Consider the following 17,064-nt stretch of genomic DNA (forward strand, 5'->3'; position numbering starts at 1 on the left):
AAAAAAAAAAACAAAATAAAAAGCAAAAGGGCTGGGGATGTAGCTCAGTGCAAAAGCCCTGGATTCAATCCCGGATGCCACAAAATAAATAAATAATAAACTTAATGAAGTACCTGAGTTATCCTGTCAAGAAAAGGGGGGGGGGCTTACATTGTTCCTGGCCTTAAATGGAGGTGAGGAGGAGACGTGTTTACAGCTCACTGATTTCTGAGACAGAGAAACAAAAGCGAACCCTAAACCATGACTTTCTCAAAAAGCAAATCTTTAGGAAGACTGTTAGTGATAGTCTTTCCTCCCAGCGATGCTGAATGATTCAACATCTCTGGCAATCTTCACCCAGTTCAGGGCTTCAACAAAAGCTCTTACCAAAAACTGTTCACGATACACAGAGGGCGGCACCTGCACAAAACTGCGCATCTCATTCCCACCAGGAGCCCAGAGCAAGCCCAGGGCTCCACTGCCTCCCTCCCCACCTCCTGTTGCACAAATCACAGGGAGATGAATTATAATGTCCCCTAGGGCTCCTGAAGGGGTGAGTCTTGCTTGCCACAGGGGATAGGGGCAAGATAGAAAAAAGGGGTCCCCTTGGCCCTAGGCCAGAGACCTGGGTTCAGTCAGTGCCTGAGGCTTCAGCTCTTTGTCCCCCTTCCCTGCCCCCTTTCTCACTGCTTTGCTTCTGAGCTTGAGGACAGAGAATGGGACCAAGGAAGCCACTGATGCCAGAGGCCCCGAGGAAATGCACAGCAAGACTGGAGCAGGTGGGGACTAGAAGTGGACAACACAGCCACTTCTGCTCAGCCTTCTGCATCCAGGCAGCCTTCCTCCTGTCCCCACCCTCCCCGCTCCTTCTAGGCATGAGTGAGTCCATGTATTAGAGCCCATGGACCAAGAGCACTGTCTTGGGGGTCACTGTGTTCTCAACTTCAATGCCCTCTCTGCCCATTCCTGTGTGACCTGGACAAGACACCACTCCAAGCCGAGGTCCCAGTCCCTGCCCAGTGGATTTAACTAGAGCTCCCTCCCGAGGGTTGAGGCAAAGAGTGAGCTGGTACCAGCACCCAGAGCCATCCTGGAGGGAGTACACAGGTCCCTCGACCAGTCGAGCCTTATTCCCTCCTCTGTGAGGTGGAACAGTGGCTAGGTTCCCAGCCAGAGAGATGAGACACAAAGGAGAGACGGCAGGTGAAGCACTTGGCTGGCTGCCTGGGATCCTGAAAACCTGCAAATGCTCCTTTTCAGCCTCATTTCTACATCCCCGCCCCACAGCCCTCAGCCCATTCTGCTCTGCACCCATCTTTTCTTCGCAGCCATTCTCCAGGGGTTAGAGTTTAATACATGCAGAGCAGCTCACTGCACTTTGTGCAAGCGGCTGGTGAGCCCTGAGGCAGGGCTTGTGAACCCTCTTTGTTTCCCTCCACACCAGGGCTGAGTAAGGCTGCTTGAGCTGCTTTTGAGGGGCCCCTGGGAGGGCAGCCAGAGGCAGCTATTGAGGAGTGATGAATGGGTGGCTCAGGGTGTCTGGCCAGCCCGTCTTCTTCACTACTCTCCTGGGATCCAAACGCAGTGTGAAATAACCTCCGACCAACTGGAGGTGCAGAGGGGTTGCATGCAGGACTGGATGGCCTCACTGAGTACTGGGGAACGCCTGCTTCAGGGGGCGCTGGGGTTGGGTAGGAGGCAGTGAGCATGCGCAGAGGGTTCTTCCTGGAAGCGAGGGGCACGCCTGAGCTGGGTGGCCATCTTGCAGAACACCACTGTCTGCGAGATGCAGGTTCCCATTCTTCAAGGCATGCTGGCACCTGTGCACAGGGGACCATTCCGGGGCCTGCTTTCTTGTGCCTGGAATAGTCCTTTGTCTTGTCTAGCCCAACAGAGACCTTTCAGGGCCAGGCCTCTGATGGTGGGGGTTGGGAACAACAACAGTTTCCAACTTCACTGCTCTCTCTGGGCTGGCTGGGTGACTGCGGAGCCCAGCTGTGGTCAATGGATCCCTGCCGTGGGCTAAGGAAGGCTGGGTTCTTCGGGCTGGTGTGGAAGACCTAACAAGTGGACCCTGCGTAGAGCACCCAGGGCCTGTTCTGACCTAGCACCAGAGTGACAGTGGATGGCAGACGTGTGTGGCAGGGATTCCCCAACAGCCTGGGTGAGTAGCAGCCCTGGGAGGGCTTCTTACTGTTCTGAGGCTGCTGGTAGGCAGGAAGGAAACATGAAACAGCAGGGGTAGCAAATGGTCTTCCTTGGCAAACAACACACTTTTGCTTCCACATTTGTCTATAGCAGAGTCAACACAGACGCAGAGGTCCCTTCAGGCCCCCTCAAGGCCAGTGTCACTCATGTCCTAGAAGTCCCCTGCTGAGCCAGCCTTGCCGGGGCCAGACCCATCCCCTTCCCCTACCCCCTACACACACTCACCTCCCCAGCCACAAAGAACAGAAGCGGTGCCTCCTCCTCTTTGGCTTTGTACTTGGCAATGATTTTCTCAGCTATTGGCTGAATCAGCTGTTTGGCTGCCTCTGACTCTCCATCATCCTCAGAATCTGTGATGGAGGAACAGAGAAAAAGACAGAAAACTGTGGCTTGTTAAATGGTGGTGCCCACTATGTAGGCCTGGGTGCTGGGCTTCAGCTACTGAAAGGCCCTTGTGAGCAGCCCGAGTGGAAAAGAACTTTGTCTTAGACACAGGTCTGACTTCCCGCGTGCACCCAAGCTGTCTACACACCTGTGTACATACGTGTGTAGCAGTAACAGAGAACATTTATACAGTATTTTCTTGTACTCACTCACCAGGGACAACTTGCCACAGGGACTAGTACCAATGCTCAGGGCAGACACTTTGTCACTGAGTGCCCCACAGACCCACCCTACAAGCTGAGCTGCCCCCTAAGCAAGGACCTGAGGTCCCTCTTGGTGTTTTTCTTCATCACAGAATGCAAAGCCATGACCTGGGACTTCTGGCCTTGTAGTGAAAGTGGTGGAAGTACTGATGGAGAGTGGGTGAGCGTGTCAAAAGCAGGGGAGGGCGCAGCAGGCGCCTACCCAGGGTTTCGCCCAACAGCACTGCTATTCAAGAGGCCCACAGCACACAGAGATGGCAAGACACACTCTGAATCCCCACCTACTCTGTGTGTGACATTATCCAACTTGCTTTGCTTCTCTGGGACCTTGTTGCCACATTTCTGCTGATGGCCATGTGGTACCTAATAGTCCCTGGGTTCAGAATTGTTTCCTAACTAACCCTAGGATGGCAGAGAAGTTCCAGCATAGATTCCCCAAGGCTGCCTCTCTCCAAAGCGCCTTCCTTCCCAAGCCCAGGCCCAGCCTACAAGTCCAGTTGCTTAAGAATTCCCTTGTGTCTGCTTATCAGCTCCCTTCTCGGTGTTCCCCAAACCAGACCTTAGAAACTGGAGGAGGATGCTGCTCCCCAGTCGCTCAGCAAAGCAGGTATGGCCCCTCTCAGCTGCTGTCTAGTACAGCAATTCAGCTGCAGGCAAGCAATGTAGTTCTTGGCTAGAACTATGTGATCCTCAGTTTAGAAAAGCAGTCTGGCTCATCTCACTGGGCCCCAGGGATTGTAATATGGATGTTCTCCTGTCCTTCTGCCCTAGATGAGAACAGCCATGCCAGGGGTCAGTAAGGACGGAAGAACCATGTCTCTCTAGCTCCTGGGCCAGCTGTTGAGGCCTGGAACAGCCTGAGCACAGACAGCTCAGAAGCAGCCTGGGGTGAGCCATAGCCCGAGGGGGCCCTGCTCTGCGCAGCTGCTGCGTGTGCAGCCCTGCTCTTTCCAACAATGGCTCTGTTCATGGGGGGGGGCGGGTGAGGGCCTCCTGTAGGCCACACCTATTCTGCCCCGCTGGCAGTCAGGAACAACTAGGAGGCATGGCCCATCTTAGCCAGGGTCTAGTACACCAATCTGGCTGCAAGAAAGCACAAATCCCAAGGCTGGGGGCAGCATAGTTCTTAGCTAGAACGATGTGTTGCTCAGTTTACAAAAGCAATATGGCTCATCTCACTGGGCCCTGGGATGGTAATGTGGGTGTCTTCACACAGCCCCGCTGTGGGAGGCTCAGCAGCAACAGCTCCCAGACCACCTCCCCCAGGGGCAGAGCCACGAATACATCACTGGGGTCAAAAGCAAGGCTGCAGCACAGAGACAAAGGCTCAAGCTCAGCCCTGTTAGGGGCAGGAAGAGGTTGCCAGGACAGGCAGCATTCCAGTGGGGTCCCAGGTGGAGGTCCACCATGGCCCGTCCCCCCCCAGGCTCCATGCCACTGAGCTCCATACCTACAAAAAGCACGAGGCAGGGCCCCTCGTTGAGCTGCACGGCGTTGGAGTCAGAGAGCTCCAGCACAGGCTTGGGGTGCCACGGGAACTCTCTGCAGTCCTCGTCGTTGAGCACCTCCACCCGTCCCTGCCGCGTGATCACCTCCCCCTGCGGGTCCAGCACGATGAGCGTGGGGATGCCTGCAAGAGAGAGTGCTCACTCGGCCACCAGCTGAGAGAGGTAGCCAGATGGGGGACACGAGGCACGCTCGCAATTAGGAATCCCAGCCTGGAGCCCTAGAGGCTTGGGCTGCATCCAGGCTTGGCCACTCAGAGGCTACAGTACTTCCTCAGATCCGCGCGGAACCTCTCTAGAAGCCCTGGGCAGTTGCTCTGCCAGGACCTCGGGGGCCTCAGTGTCCTCAGTGTCAACAGGGTAAAGGTGCTGCAGTTCTTACCCTTTTCCACTCTTTAAGAGCAATGATTAATGCTCTTTTAAAAAAGAAGGGCACACATCTTGGGGCAGTGGTCCATGCCCATAGTCCCAACCCTCAGGAGGCTGACACAGGAGGATTACAAGTTTTGAGCCTGCTGTCTAGTTGTCCCCCTAAAGCCTCCTGCAGTCATGGGGTGGCTTCTGGAGTTTGTGATTGATTATTGTGTGTGTGGATGCTGCATCTGCCCTGGGGTAGGTAATCTGAATTGCAATGTAAGGAGGGATGAGAGGCCGGCTAGCTGCCTGAGCTGCTGCCACTCCCTTTGCTCTCTGTTCTCTGCCATGTGCCACCCTGCCTTGGAGCCAGCTGAGTATGGACTGAGATGTCCAGTAACTGTGAGCTAAATAAATCTTTCCTTCCTTCATTTTGAGTGTCGGGTATTTGTCCCAGCAACTAAAGAATAATAATTGAGATAGCCTATCTTCAGCAATTTAGCAACTTAGGAAGACCTCGTCCCAAAATAATTTCATTTATTTATTTGGTGGTATAAAAAGAGATCAAACGCAGGACTTTGCGCTTGCCAGGCAAGCATTTATTCCACTGAGCTATCTCCCTGGCCCCCCACAATAAATTTTAAAAGGACTGGGGATGTTCCTCAGTGTGAAGGCCTGGAAGGCTCTGGGGGTTCCATCCCTAGGATTGAAAAAAACCCTGAGAATTGAGCATATAGCTCAGGGGTGTGTCCAATGGTAGGCACCTTCCTAATATACAAAAGGTCCTCACTGTGATCCCTAGCATGGTGAGAAGGAGAAGGAGGAGAAGGAGAAGGAGGAGAAGGAAGACAGTACAAGGTCTTGGCATACTGGCAAAGGTAGTTGCTGGTGCCTTGCTAAAGTCGCAGGAGACCTCCCACCTAGAGGGAGTCTAGAACTGACTGAAGTGGCATAAGAATACACACAACAACAACAAGACAAGCAACCAATGGGAGGACAGTCTTCACACAGTCTGGAGGCCTAGTGAGCAGGGGCCTGGGGCCCAGGCTGTGGCAGCAGAAGAGAGGGAAGGGGACAGCTGGCTACCTGTGAGTCAGCAGAGCCTTTTTCTGTGCCCTACCCCCGGCTCAGCCCTGCCTGGTGCTAGTACATGCTGGGCAGTCACCAGAGGGAATGGTGCCAGGGATCCTGGGCTGGAGTAAGAAATGCATCATAGAGCCTGCCTGCAAAACACACACACACACACACACACACACACACACACACACACCCCATCAACCAGGACACCTCCAGCAAACATTGAGAAAGGTTCCTCCTGGATGACAGTCCTGTCTGTCCACGCTTGTTTTCTCTTCACAGCCCATTCCCTGCTGCTTCTCCTCTGGCCAGGACTGCCCCCCACCAACCGGAGAGTCAGCCTCCCCCTTATCCTCTGGGGACATTTGTCTCTCCTTTGGCATTTGTCCCCCCTCCCTCATGCTATCCAGACACCTCCCCTCCCAGGCCAGAACAGAGCTTGAATTTTATATGAAAGCCAGGGAAATTTAATATTTATAGATTCCGGAGTATTTGGTCAGTAATTTGCTCCACTGACATTTTACTTCTCCGTGGGGGGGATGGCCAAGTACCCGAAAGACGGCCCTGGTGCTTTGTAACCTGCTGCGGCAGCCAGCCCAGTGGGCATGCAGTGGTGGGCCTGTCTTCAAAAGGAATAAATGAATCCATTATGTTCACACCTATTAGAAGTGGCTGGACGTGTCAGGGAGAAGTGGGCTCCAGGACTGCCACTGCTGCCACTTTACACACAGACATACGCAGCCATCACTCCCCGGGGACATTTAAGGTGCGCTTGGCAGGGAACAGGACTTCCGAGAAGTTGTGCGTCAGAGCCCGGGAGCCTGGTTCTTCCAGCCTTGTCCCAACAGCTGCACCCCTTCCCCAGGCCTGGGCCCACATCGAGTGTGTCTCGCTCCCTGGGATCAGGGCCTAGACTTGAGTCAGCTGCACACGAGTGCTCCATATTACCACATCCCAATAAAGCTTTGGCAGAGTTCCTCCATCAGAGCTGATGTGTTTCTGAAATTGGGCAATTAGGAGCACTGGGGCAAACTACAGCCCGTCCACCGCTGTGACCAGAAACAGCAGTGGTCTTGAGATGCCGAGTTGGTATGGGGGGGGACAGGCAGCCACAGAGGGTAGGTGGGGAACAGACAGGAAGGAAAAGCTGATGGCCAAGCAGCCCACTGCCAGGGTCAGTGCCTCAGCTTCTCTCTGAGTCTACTTTGCCATCACAACTATGGCTTGAGTCCATGTCCATGTGGACAAGGGCAACAAAACAAGGACTGGAGCCCCCAAGTAGCTGCTGCGGAGTCCCCAGCTGACTCTGTCAAGGAACAGCTCCTGTGGGTCTGGGTTTTCCCCTCTGTTTCTTCAGCCATGAAAAAACAAAGTCTTCTTTCATTTTGGTGCGTTGGGCACCAATGGCCAAAACAGAGAGGTACACAGGGACAGGGCAGTGGCAGGTACGTGACTGTGATGCATAACAGAAGAGTAAGACCCTCACAACCACACTCGGATCCAGATGCGTCCTTGGGTTTGGCTCATGGGTAGGGAAAGCATATAGACCATTGTCCCTTTAACTGATCTTGGTTTTCAGCCCTAGTCCTTCCCCACTGAATCAGACAACTAGCGAAGGGGAGCTTGCTTCTGGGGGTGTGGTGTCTGCTCTTGCCAAGCATGATGCGGATGCTGCCTCATTTAGCCATCATAACAGGTGGCCACAGGAAGGACCATTATCGTTGAGTTGCCCACCCAAGGTGACCCTGGCTGTCAGCAGTCATGTTGGTGGCACAGGAGCCCTGGTCTCCCTGCCAGACTGCTGCCTGCTGCCTCTGCTGAGAACCTTCCAGCCCCTGGCTGGAGATGCTGCTGTCTAAGGCTGGGCAGTCCCCAGGAGGCAGCTCCCTGCACCACTCCCCTGCTTCCTCTCTTTCCTCCCCGAGGCAGTGGAGATGGAGATTGTGACCATGATCTCCTCTTCCTTCTGTTCCCCTGTCATATAGTCCCTGAAGCAGTTTCTCTGAAGTCAAGACTTCTTGAGAGAAAATAAGAGGGGAGCCGCAAGAGGAATCTTAAAGGAATCAGCAACTTCTCTTTTTAAGACAGGGTTTCACTGTGCACTTCAGGCTGGCCTTGATCTCACTTTGTAGCTCAGGCTGGCCTTGAACTTACAGTGGCCCTCCTGCCTCATCCTCCGGAGTGCTGGAATTACAGGTGTGCACTACCACATCTGGTGGCAAATTTCTAACTGATGCCATTCACAGAATATCTTCTGGAACAGTAAGGGGCTTCCCTCAGGTTTTTTATTTATTTATTTATTTTTTTAAACTACTTTTTTTTTTTTATTTGTGTGTGTGTGTGTGTGTGTGTGTGTGTGTGTGTGTGTGTGGCCAGCTCAGCCCACCAGGGGGCAGGGGCTGGCTGGCATGTGGTGCTGGGGATCAAACCGTGGTCCCTGTGTTTTGCTTAACTCAGCTTGTTCTAAGTAGGTGCTTTAGACCACTGAGCCATCTCACCAGCCCCTCCCTCAGGTTTTTTCAAAGGGCACTCATCACTGCTTCACTGAGTCCTCATTTCCCAGCTTGGATGGCAGGGGTAGCTGGGGACAATCACAATTAGGATTCTAAGGAAACCCAGGCAAGTTCCTCAGCTTCTTCCTGCCTCATGTCCACAGCTGCTAAATGAGGATAATGAGTTTCCTATCTTATTTGATTGTGGGGAGAAATAAACAAGATGTTAAGATCCTGCTAGCAGAATACCTAGTATACAGTAAGTACTCCATAACCACTCATTATTATTATAAATCAGCTTTTTTTTTTTTCCAAAGTCATCTCTAAGCTAGTGCTTTGGCTAGCGAGCAGGCAGAGGTGCAGGGAACTGGGGCCTTGTTCTCGGGAGACACGCAGTAACCTCAGGCTGGGCTGGAGGAAGCCAGCTAAAGAACACAAGAGATGATGTCACTATCACGGAGTTCCAATAGCAGTCATGTCTGTCAAGAATGGGGCTGGAGGTCTTTTACTTGAACCGACCTAAGCCTAACTTTTGGGCTGAGAATATATACCGTATGCTCCTAGAGGGAGCTGACCGCAATCCCCAGGCCTGGGAAGCTGGGCTGGTCCTGGAGCCACACCTAAGAGTCTCTTCAACCATCTCTGTCAAGGCAAAGAAGAAAGGAGACATGCAGCCAGCTCCAAACTCCCTATCCCGGGAGGAGCCTATCTGCGAGTGTTCAGAATAATCTCAAAGACAGGTGTACTGAGGATTTAGTTTTTCTTTTCTTTTTCCCCCTCCCCCTGCCAAATACCAGGAATGGAATCCAGAGGCTGGTCCATGCTGGCAAGCACTCTACCACTAAGCTTTATCCTCAGCCCTTCTAATTTTTTATACTGGGATAGAGGGTTGCTAAATTGCCCAGGCTGGGCTCAAAAATTTGCAACCTTTCTGCCTCAGCTACTGAGTGGCTAGATTACAGGCATGCACCACCACACTCAGCTTATTTTTCTATTACTAACAGAGTCTGTGGGGGAGCTGAGAGAAGGGAAGCGGGTACATGGGTAAAGAAGCTGAACTCCTCCAGGACCCCAGAGAGAAAATGAAGGAGACAGGGCGCTTATAACCTCTCTTTCTCTACAGTTGGACAGCAGTGTGATCTGAGGGGATGATGATCATGCCCCCAAAACTGCAGCAAGTGGGAGCAGATATTGGAAAAAAGTAGATCCTGCCTTGGAAGCACAGGTTAGGGTGCATCATAGGGTAAAAGACCATGCAATCATGACAACAGCTATCATGAGTACTGCGACAAGAGCTTTGCAGTACATTAAGGAAAAAATGCAGACTATAAGTGCTATGTGTATGCTACAGCTATGTATATGTGCGAGGCCAAGGGAAGTGGAAAGGGTTGTGCTAGTAAGGCAAGAACATAGGTGAAGGCCGGCCAGATAGCTCAGTGAATTAAGGCACCTGATTAGGCAGATGCAGGGACCAGGGTTCAATCACCAGTGTGCTGTGCCAACCCTGCCCCCAGGGTGCACTGAGACAGTGACTGAGACTGGGCATGGTGGCACGCGTATAATCCCAGCGCTCAGGAGGCTGGAAACAAGAATCACTACAAGTCTGATCTGTGTACTGAGACCCTGTACTTTAAAAAAAAAAAAAAAAAAAAGATTGTGGGTGAGATAAGACACATTTGGGTTTTTTTTTTTTTATTTCAAAATTTCTTTTATTGCTGTTGTAGAATCTAGCCCCCAAGCTGCAGAGTGGGTGGTCCTGTCTGGGGCTGAGGGTAGGTTGTGGAGGGGCTGCATGGCAGGGCTGGTGAGGAGGGGGAGCCCAAGGGAGTCTCTGGGTCCAGGGACTCAGCAGGAGGCTTTGGAGGCACTGAGGAATTGGGGTGCAGGGCAGGCAGGTGGTCAGCAGCACCACCCGAACACAGTTCCATAGAACACAGTGGGGAGGTGGCCTGAAGGAGGCTGCAGCAGATGGTGCTTGGGCTCACACATTTGGGTTTTCTTAAATGGGGTCATACTATGTGGATTAACATAAAATGGAAATCAGAACTAAAGGGTCCTAGAGCTGAGACAGGAACCCAGTGCCTCAGCCAAATCAACGGCCAGTTCTGCTCACTGGACCCCCAAAACTCTCCCTTGCTTAGAGCACTGACAGGAAGGAGCAGGTGGTTTGGGTGGGGAAGCTCAGAGGAACCCAAGGGAGATCAAAGGGATGGCCGGGACCTACTTGAATTGGGCGGGCAGATCCCAAGATGCCCGGGCCAGTACCTGTGCCAGGAAGCAGGCAGGAAGACACGGACGGCATTGCTCTCATAATACCGAAAATCTAGCAAGTAGCAACCATCCGTCAACAATGGAGCAGATCGACAAATGATAGAGGCATACAACGAAACACTTCCCAGCGCTGAAGATAAATGAACCAGATATAAATATTAACAAGGATCAACCTTGGAAACAGTGTGAGCAAAAGCAAGTTGCACAAAATGCTATTATGTATAACATTAATACATATAGTGTGAAAGTAGCTTACGAAGTTATGCATGAAACATAGGGCAGTGTTTCCCCAGGGCAAGGAAGGAAGAAGGCAGGAGAGTAAAGGAGCGCTCACCTTTGTCTGTAATAGTGCTCCCTGCTCCTTTATGTCTTTCCTTATTTTGGTGGTGGGGTGCTAGGCACTAAGCACAGGGCCTTGGCTCATTGGTTCACATTTTAAACATTTGTGCAAAAACGTCAATTTGGGGTGGCAGCCAATGAGTGTTTATTACAGTTCTCTGTACCAGCCCTTTTATAGTCTCAGAATTAAAGATGACATACAAAATAAAACAGCACACTGCCCCCAGCCTGTCCTTGCCAGCTGAGGCCTATTCCAAGCAACCCACACCAGCCCTTTCTGTACTGAGATTTGCTTACAAAAAATGCCAGAGGGGCTGGGGAGATGGCTCAGTAGAATAAGTGCTTGCCTAACAAGTGCAAGAGCCTGAGTTCAACCCCTAGTTCCACCAAAGGGGGAGGGGGAAGAAAAGAAGGATAAAAATGCTAATGAGAAAGAGGAAAGGGGATGGAACAGGCACATAAACACATGAAGATGTGGAGACACAGAGCCTAATGAAGCCACAGGTGTGTTGCGGGAACAAGGGAGAAAGGAATTCAGGACAGCTGGCCATATTCCCTCTAATGAAGTTGCTGGAGAAATGGGCCAGAAGATGAACAGGAAAAGGGGACAACAGAGGAAGAGCACTGGCTCAGGATGCCGGTGTGTGGTCAGGGGTGAGCTCCCAGCTGGCTCCACTTCACATACCCGCTTGCTGTGCTCTGGGTCCAGCCTGAGGGGGACCCCAGAGGTGAGTGAGTTCTCACCACCCTTCTGCCCACAACAGGGGGTGAGTTTCTTTTGTTTTGGTGCCCGGACTGGTCCCCATGAGAACAACAGCTTCTGACTAGTAAGATGCAGAGAGCTGCATAAGAACTTAATGACAGCCTGTGCTGCTACAAGCAATCTGCTACCAAATGCGCATGGTCCTGCTGGGCAGGTTGGTATCACCGCAGGCCATGTGCAGCTTTTAGGCTAGTGGTGGTGGACCTATGGCCCCAGGGGGCTGTTTGTATCACTGAAAGCTCTAAAAGGTTCTCACCATCACTGCCCTAGGCTGTCTTCTCTCTCAAATCCCAAGGATGGAGGAGCCAGGAAGAAAACCTGCTAGGGCTCCTAGCCCAAAAGAGAAGGGCTCTAAGTCTCCCTGCAAAGAACACCGTGTTCTCTGAAAGCCCAGGATTGCTCAGACAACTGCTAATAGGATTTGCCTCTTGCCAAGTGTGTCTAAATGGGTTCTTTAGAAAGGGATTTTTGAACAGCTTATAGGGCTGCAAATTCCCCAGCCTGGGAGTTGGAGCAGGGAGGCCCTAACTCAGGGGAAGCCGGCTACACTGGTGAGACAAAGGAGATGGACGCGAGCCAGATGCCAGTTCCTGGTGAGTGCGCCTGGCCCTGAGAAGTCTGCTGGTTCTCACAGTCGGGCTCAATCCAGGGTACCAAAGGGACCTAGTGACAAGGGCTTTTTTTTTTTTTTTTTTCCTTGAACTACTGGGCATTAAACCCAGGTCATTCACATTGAGCTACATGCTGCATCCATGGTTCTTTTTAAATATTTGATTTTGAGACAGATTCTTGCTAAGTCACTAAATTGCCTAGGCTAGGCCCCAGTTTTTGCTCCCCCTAACATTAGCAGGAATATTGACTCGTCTAGCTCAGGGCAAACTCATCACCCGGGCCTACAGCAGGTACTGCCATCCTAGGAAAGGAGTGACTTAAGGTGTCCCCACCTTAATGAACTGGCAGCATTTTTCAAGGCATCTCTCACACTGCAGGGTGAAACTCAGAATCCAGGGACATTCTCAACCCAGCTCCCGGGCCACACAGAGGGCTCCGGTTTCCTCTTGCATTACACATTGTCTGCTAGGATAGCACAAAAAAACATAAGGTGACTGTCAGGTCAGGTCACTCCCTCTGTCCAAGGCACACTGCCAGGGCTGGGCGGAGGCAGCTCAGGGAGAGCAGGCGGCCCAGGCGGTGTAGGCAGGGGAATGCCCTGGACTACTCCGGAAGGTATTTTTATCACATAGAATGGTCATGGGGAGAAACATGCAGAGTGAGACTACGAGCCAGGGCACTCAGGCAGTGTCACACAGGGAGCACATGTGCACCCAGAGACAGCCCTGGAGGATGTGCCGGTGACCTCCCAAGACTCTGCGTGGGCACATTGTGCCCATGCATGTATGTACACAAGAATGCATCAGTGGATGACTTTAGAAGTTATAACTATGGTGTCACAGAAAGCTCAGACATTCAGAATTCAATAAAAAATGATTGTCAAGAGTTTTATGATGTTATGAAGAGTATGAACAAATATAGAGCTCTTTCAAGTTTAAAGGTATTTGGAGCTAGATGGGAGACTTGTAAATATTGAAAGAAGAAAATAAAAGCAAAATCTAATCAAGGCTAGCAAAGCCTGTTTGGGAGCTGCAGTTTCAAAGACTAGAGAGTGGAGGAGTGATAGCAATCACACCACAGAGGTGAATTGCAGGGGCTCTGAAGGTGAGATGGCCATCTTAATTGAGGGCAAGAACACAGTCCTTATAAATAGGCTGTCAGGGGGGCCAAAATGCTGGCTATGTCAGCCCTACTGGAAGACACTTTCAAAATGACACAAACGGAATAATTATTCCCTTAATAAATGGGCAAGTTTCAAACTTCGGAAGGTCTGGGTAAGTTTAGAAACACAAGTCAGGCTCGTGGTATTTGTGTTTTTGTGTGCCAAAAATACAAGCACAGTGAAACATTTGGTGTTTATCTTCCTGATTTGATTTTGATTAAGAAAATGTGGCCTAACAGGTCTATCCTGGGATTCCAACATTAAAATATATGATTAAGAAACAGATGCATATTTGTGACTTTTACGTTAAAATACCTTAATAGTACTTCCATATTTATGTCAAATTTACTGGCATTAGTAGATACACTTAAACACCTCAGAACATTTGGTTTATCCTTTATCTTGAGAATTTTAAAGGAATAAATCACTTTTAAATATTTAAAAGAGTTGAATTAAGTTTCTAAGTAGGCCCAACAGACCCTAACAATAAGCTTCTATATTTTCCTAGATATTTTTAAGCAATTAGAAATTCAAAGCCAGGCAGGGGGTCAGGGAAGGAGTCCCAACTACTCAGAAGGCTGAGGCAGCAAGATCACTTGAACATATGAACTTGAGACTAGCCTGGGCAACACAGTGAGATTCCGTGTATTTAAAAAAAAAAAAAAAAAAGTCAGGTCCCAAGACATTAGAGCTCTTTCCCTGTGGCTTTTGAGGACAGAGCAGAATGTGGCCAGCTGCAAGTCAGAGAGGTGAGTACACCAGAAGCCGAATCATCAGCCTCTTCCAGTTGGTCTTTCCAGCCTCCAGAGTGATAAGCAATGCAATTCTGTCGTGAGGCACCCATCTGTAGCTCAGTGTTAGGGCAAGAAAGAGCTGACAGACACACAGCGGGGCAAGAAAGAGAGTGAGGGGTTGGGGTGCGGATCAGTGGTGGAGCTCTTGCCTAGCATGCAAGAGGCCCTGGGTTCAATCCTGAGAGAGAGAGAGAGACAGACAGACAGACAGACAGAGACAGACAGACTGAGACACAGAGAGACAGACAGAGACAGAGACACAAAGACAGACAGAGACAGAGAGAGGGTAAGATCAAAGAGACAAGTCTGTAAGAGAACAAAGGAAAAAAGTTAAAAAATAAGGATTGGCTGGGGAGATGGCTCAGTAGAATAAGTGCTTGCCTAACAAGTGCAAGAGCCTGAGTTCAACCCCTAGTTCCACCAAAGGGGGAGGGGGAAGAAAAGAAGGATAAAAATGCTAATGAGAAAGAGGAAAGGGGATGGAACAGGCACATAAACACATGAAGATGTGGAGACACAGAGCCTAATGAAGCCACAGGTGTGTTGCGGGAACAAGGGAGAAAGGAATTCAGGACAGCTGGCCATATTCCCTCTAATGAAGTTGCTGGAGAAATGGGCCAGAAGATGAACAGGAAAAGGGGACAACAGAGGAAGAGCACTGGCTCAGGATGCCGGTGTGTGGTCAAGGGTGAGCTCCCAGCTGGCTCCACTTCACATACCCCCTTGCTGTGCTCTGGGTCCAGCCTGAGGGGGACCCCAGAGGTGAGTGAGTTCTCACCACCCTTCTGCCCACAACAGGGGGTGAGTTTCTTTTGTTTTGGTGCCCGGACTGGTCCCCATGAGAACAACAGCTTCTGACTAGTAAGATGCAGAGAGCTGCATAAGAACTTAATGACAGCCTGTGCTGCTACAAGCAATCTGCTACCAAATGCGCATGGATTATAGGCTCCCCCCCATTCTGACTGCCACTAAATAGAAGGGAAGAGGTGACAATGGGAAGCTGGGAGGGGTCACTTGTGTCCCAGGGGCTGGCACCCTTCTCCCCACGGCAGGCCTGCACGATGAAGTTGCACATCCAGGCAGCACAGCTCTGAACTTCATCTTGAGGCTCAGGAAGTGAATGACCTGCCTCTGGGGCTTCTCTTCCAGCCTGGCTTCAGTGTTCAAGGGTCAAGTCCAAGGACCTCAGCATGATGGTCAAGCCTTCTGCATGTGGCCTCATCAGTGTCACCCCCTGTGCCACTCTGGCACACCTCAGGCATTCCTATTCTGACCTTTGTCCCGCAATATCCTGCAGCTCCGATCTAACTTTACCCATTCTGTAAGGCCCTCTGCACAGCCACCTCCTGTAGCTCAATAGCTCTAAGCCCAAGTCTCCTCTGAACTGAGATTATTCCATTAAATGCTCCTTGAGAAGGATTCTGAGGCTTAGTCTAGGAGGTCAAGTAAACAAGGGGCATGAAATACTACACCAGGGAGAAACTGGAAACCAGAGAATGAGGAAGTAGGAGGTGAGGAGCTGGAAAAGTAGAGGATGATAGCAGATGGCAGGAGATGTGGACATCGTGGGGCTGGCAGGCGGGGCCAGGTGAGGGGCCTGGCTGCAGAGCATGCTCAGGCCGAGCTGGGCTCCAAACGAATCTCACTCTCTCTCAGTGTGGCTGCCTAGCTGCTGCTTGCCTGGGGACAGGGTCTTTCCACATCAGCTTTCTGATCCCCAATGGAGGGTACTTTGTAGCTGAGGGTCATGTTTGTGCTTCTCGCCTGCGCACTGTCATGACTGAAAGCTGCACTGAATGCATGAGCCTCTGGAAGCCCTGCCTGCTCTCCTCCCGTTGTGGTTCCGGCTTTCTGGTTGTCTGGGCCACCCCCAACTACCCCAGCTTGTCTGTGTGCAATATTTACACGCTGACCACTGGACAATTACAGAGGAGTGTTCCCTTTTCTGTTTCCTGAGGGCTGGCATAAAACCATCAATTTAATTTTGAACCCTGCCAGCACTGTATAGACAGGCCTCCCAGCCTCTGCCCTCCGTCTGAGCTTGAGGAGAATCACAAAGGGTCCTGCTTTGTGCCTGTGAGATGTCTCTTCTGTGCGACTCATCCTCCAAGCATGGTCAGCAGCATCTCAATGAACACAGTGGAGCACACACTACTCCCTGTGACTGGCTATGCACTGGGTCTACAGGGTCTCACTACGTAGATCAGACTCTAGTGATTCGCCTGTGTTCAGCCTCCCAAGCGCTGGGATTACAGGTGAGCGCCACCATGCCCAGTCTCAATCGCTGTCTCAGCACACCCTGGGGGCAGGACTGGCTCTCCAGGGATCGAATCCCAGCTGCTGTGCTCTGCCTAAGCAGGAGCTTTAGTCTGCTGAGCTATCTGGCCGGCCCTTATGTACTGGATTATAACAGCAGTTACTTGCATTAGCTTCAGGTGACAGCCTTAGCACTGATCACCAACAACCCCTGCCATTTCAACAGCCTGCACATCCAGGGAAGGGCAGTTCCCAACCTCTGACAAGTGAGATGATATAATGATGAGGTGGTGGTTGGAAACACAATGCTCCTAACAGGAAAGGCCTCCTCACTAAGCAGAGTGGCAAAGGGAGGCTTGGCACCAGCTTCCCCACCCCACAGGACAAGTGTCAATCATCTCAGCCCCCTTACAAAATGGCCGACACTTTTTGATTCCTCAAGACATCAGCACCCCTTGCTCTTCAGCTGTTCCCAACATAAATCCCATCTGGTCCACTCTCAGGAAGCATGAGACCCACTCCTAGTGAATTCCCACTGATGGTGCGTGGCTGTGGTTACCATCACGAGGTGGAACCCTTCCATTTAAATCTACTCCACTTGGGGC

At 51.2% G+C, this 17,064-nt stretch overlaps 1 protein-coding gene across 1 annotated transcript in view; it reads right to left on the reverse strand.

The window, feature by feature from the left end:
• Nxn (nucleoredoxin) overlaps window positions 1-17,064 on the reverse strand; it is a 158,001-nt gene that overhangs the window by 3,136 nt on the left and 137,801 nt on the right. Inside the window, exons 6-7 of the mRNA XM_004635361.2 lie at window positions 4,285-4,464; window positions 2,413-2,537 (exon numbers count right to left, since the gene is read on the reverse strand). Coding sequence (XP_004635418.1) covers window positions 2,413-2,537; window positions 4,285-4,464 — 305 coding nt within the window. The remainder of the gene's footprint in view (window positions 1-2,412; window positions 2,538-4,284; window positions 4,465-17,064) is intronic.

The sequence above is a fragment of the Octodon degus genome, unplaced genomic scaffold, assembly GCF_000260255.1.
Source record: "Octodon degus isolate 3935 unplaced genomic scaffold, OctDeg1.0 scaffold00072, whole genome shotgun sequence".
In the NCBI taxonomy this organism is placed as follows: domain Eukaryota; kingdom Metazoa; phylum Chordata; class Mammalia; order Rodentia; family Octodontidae; genus Octodon; species Octodon degus.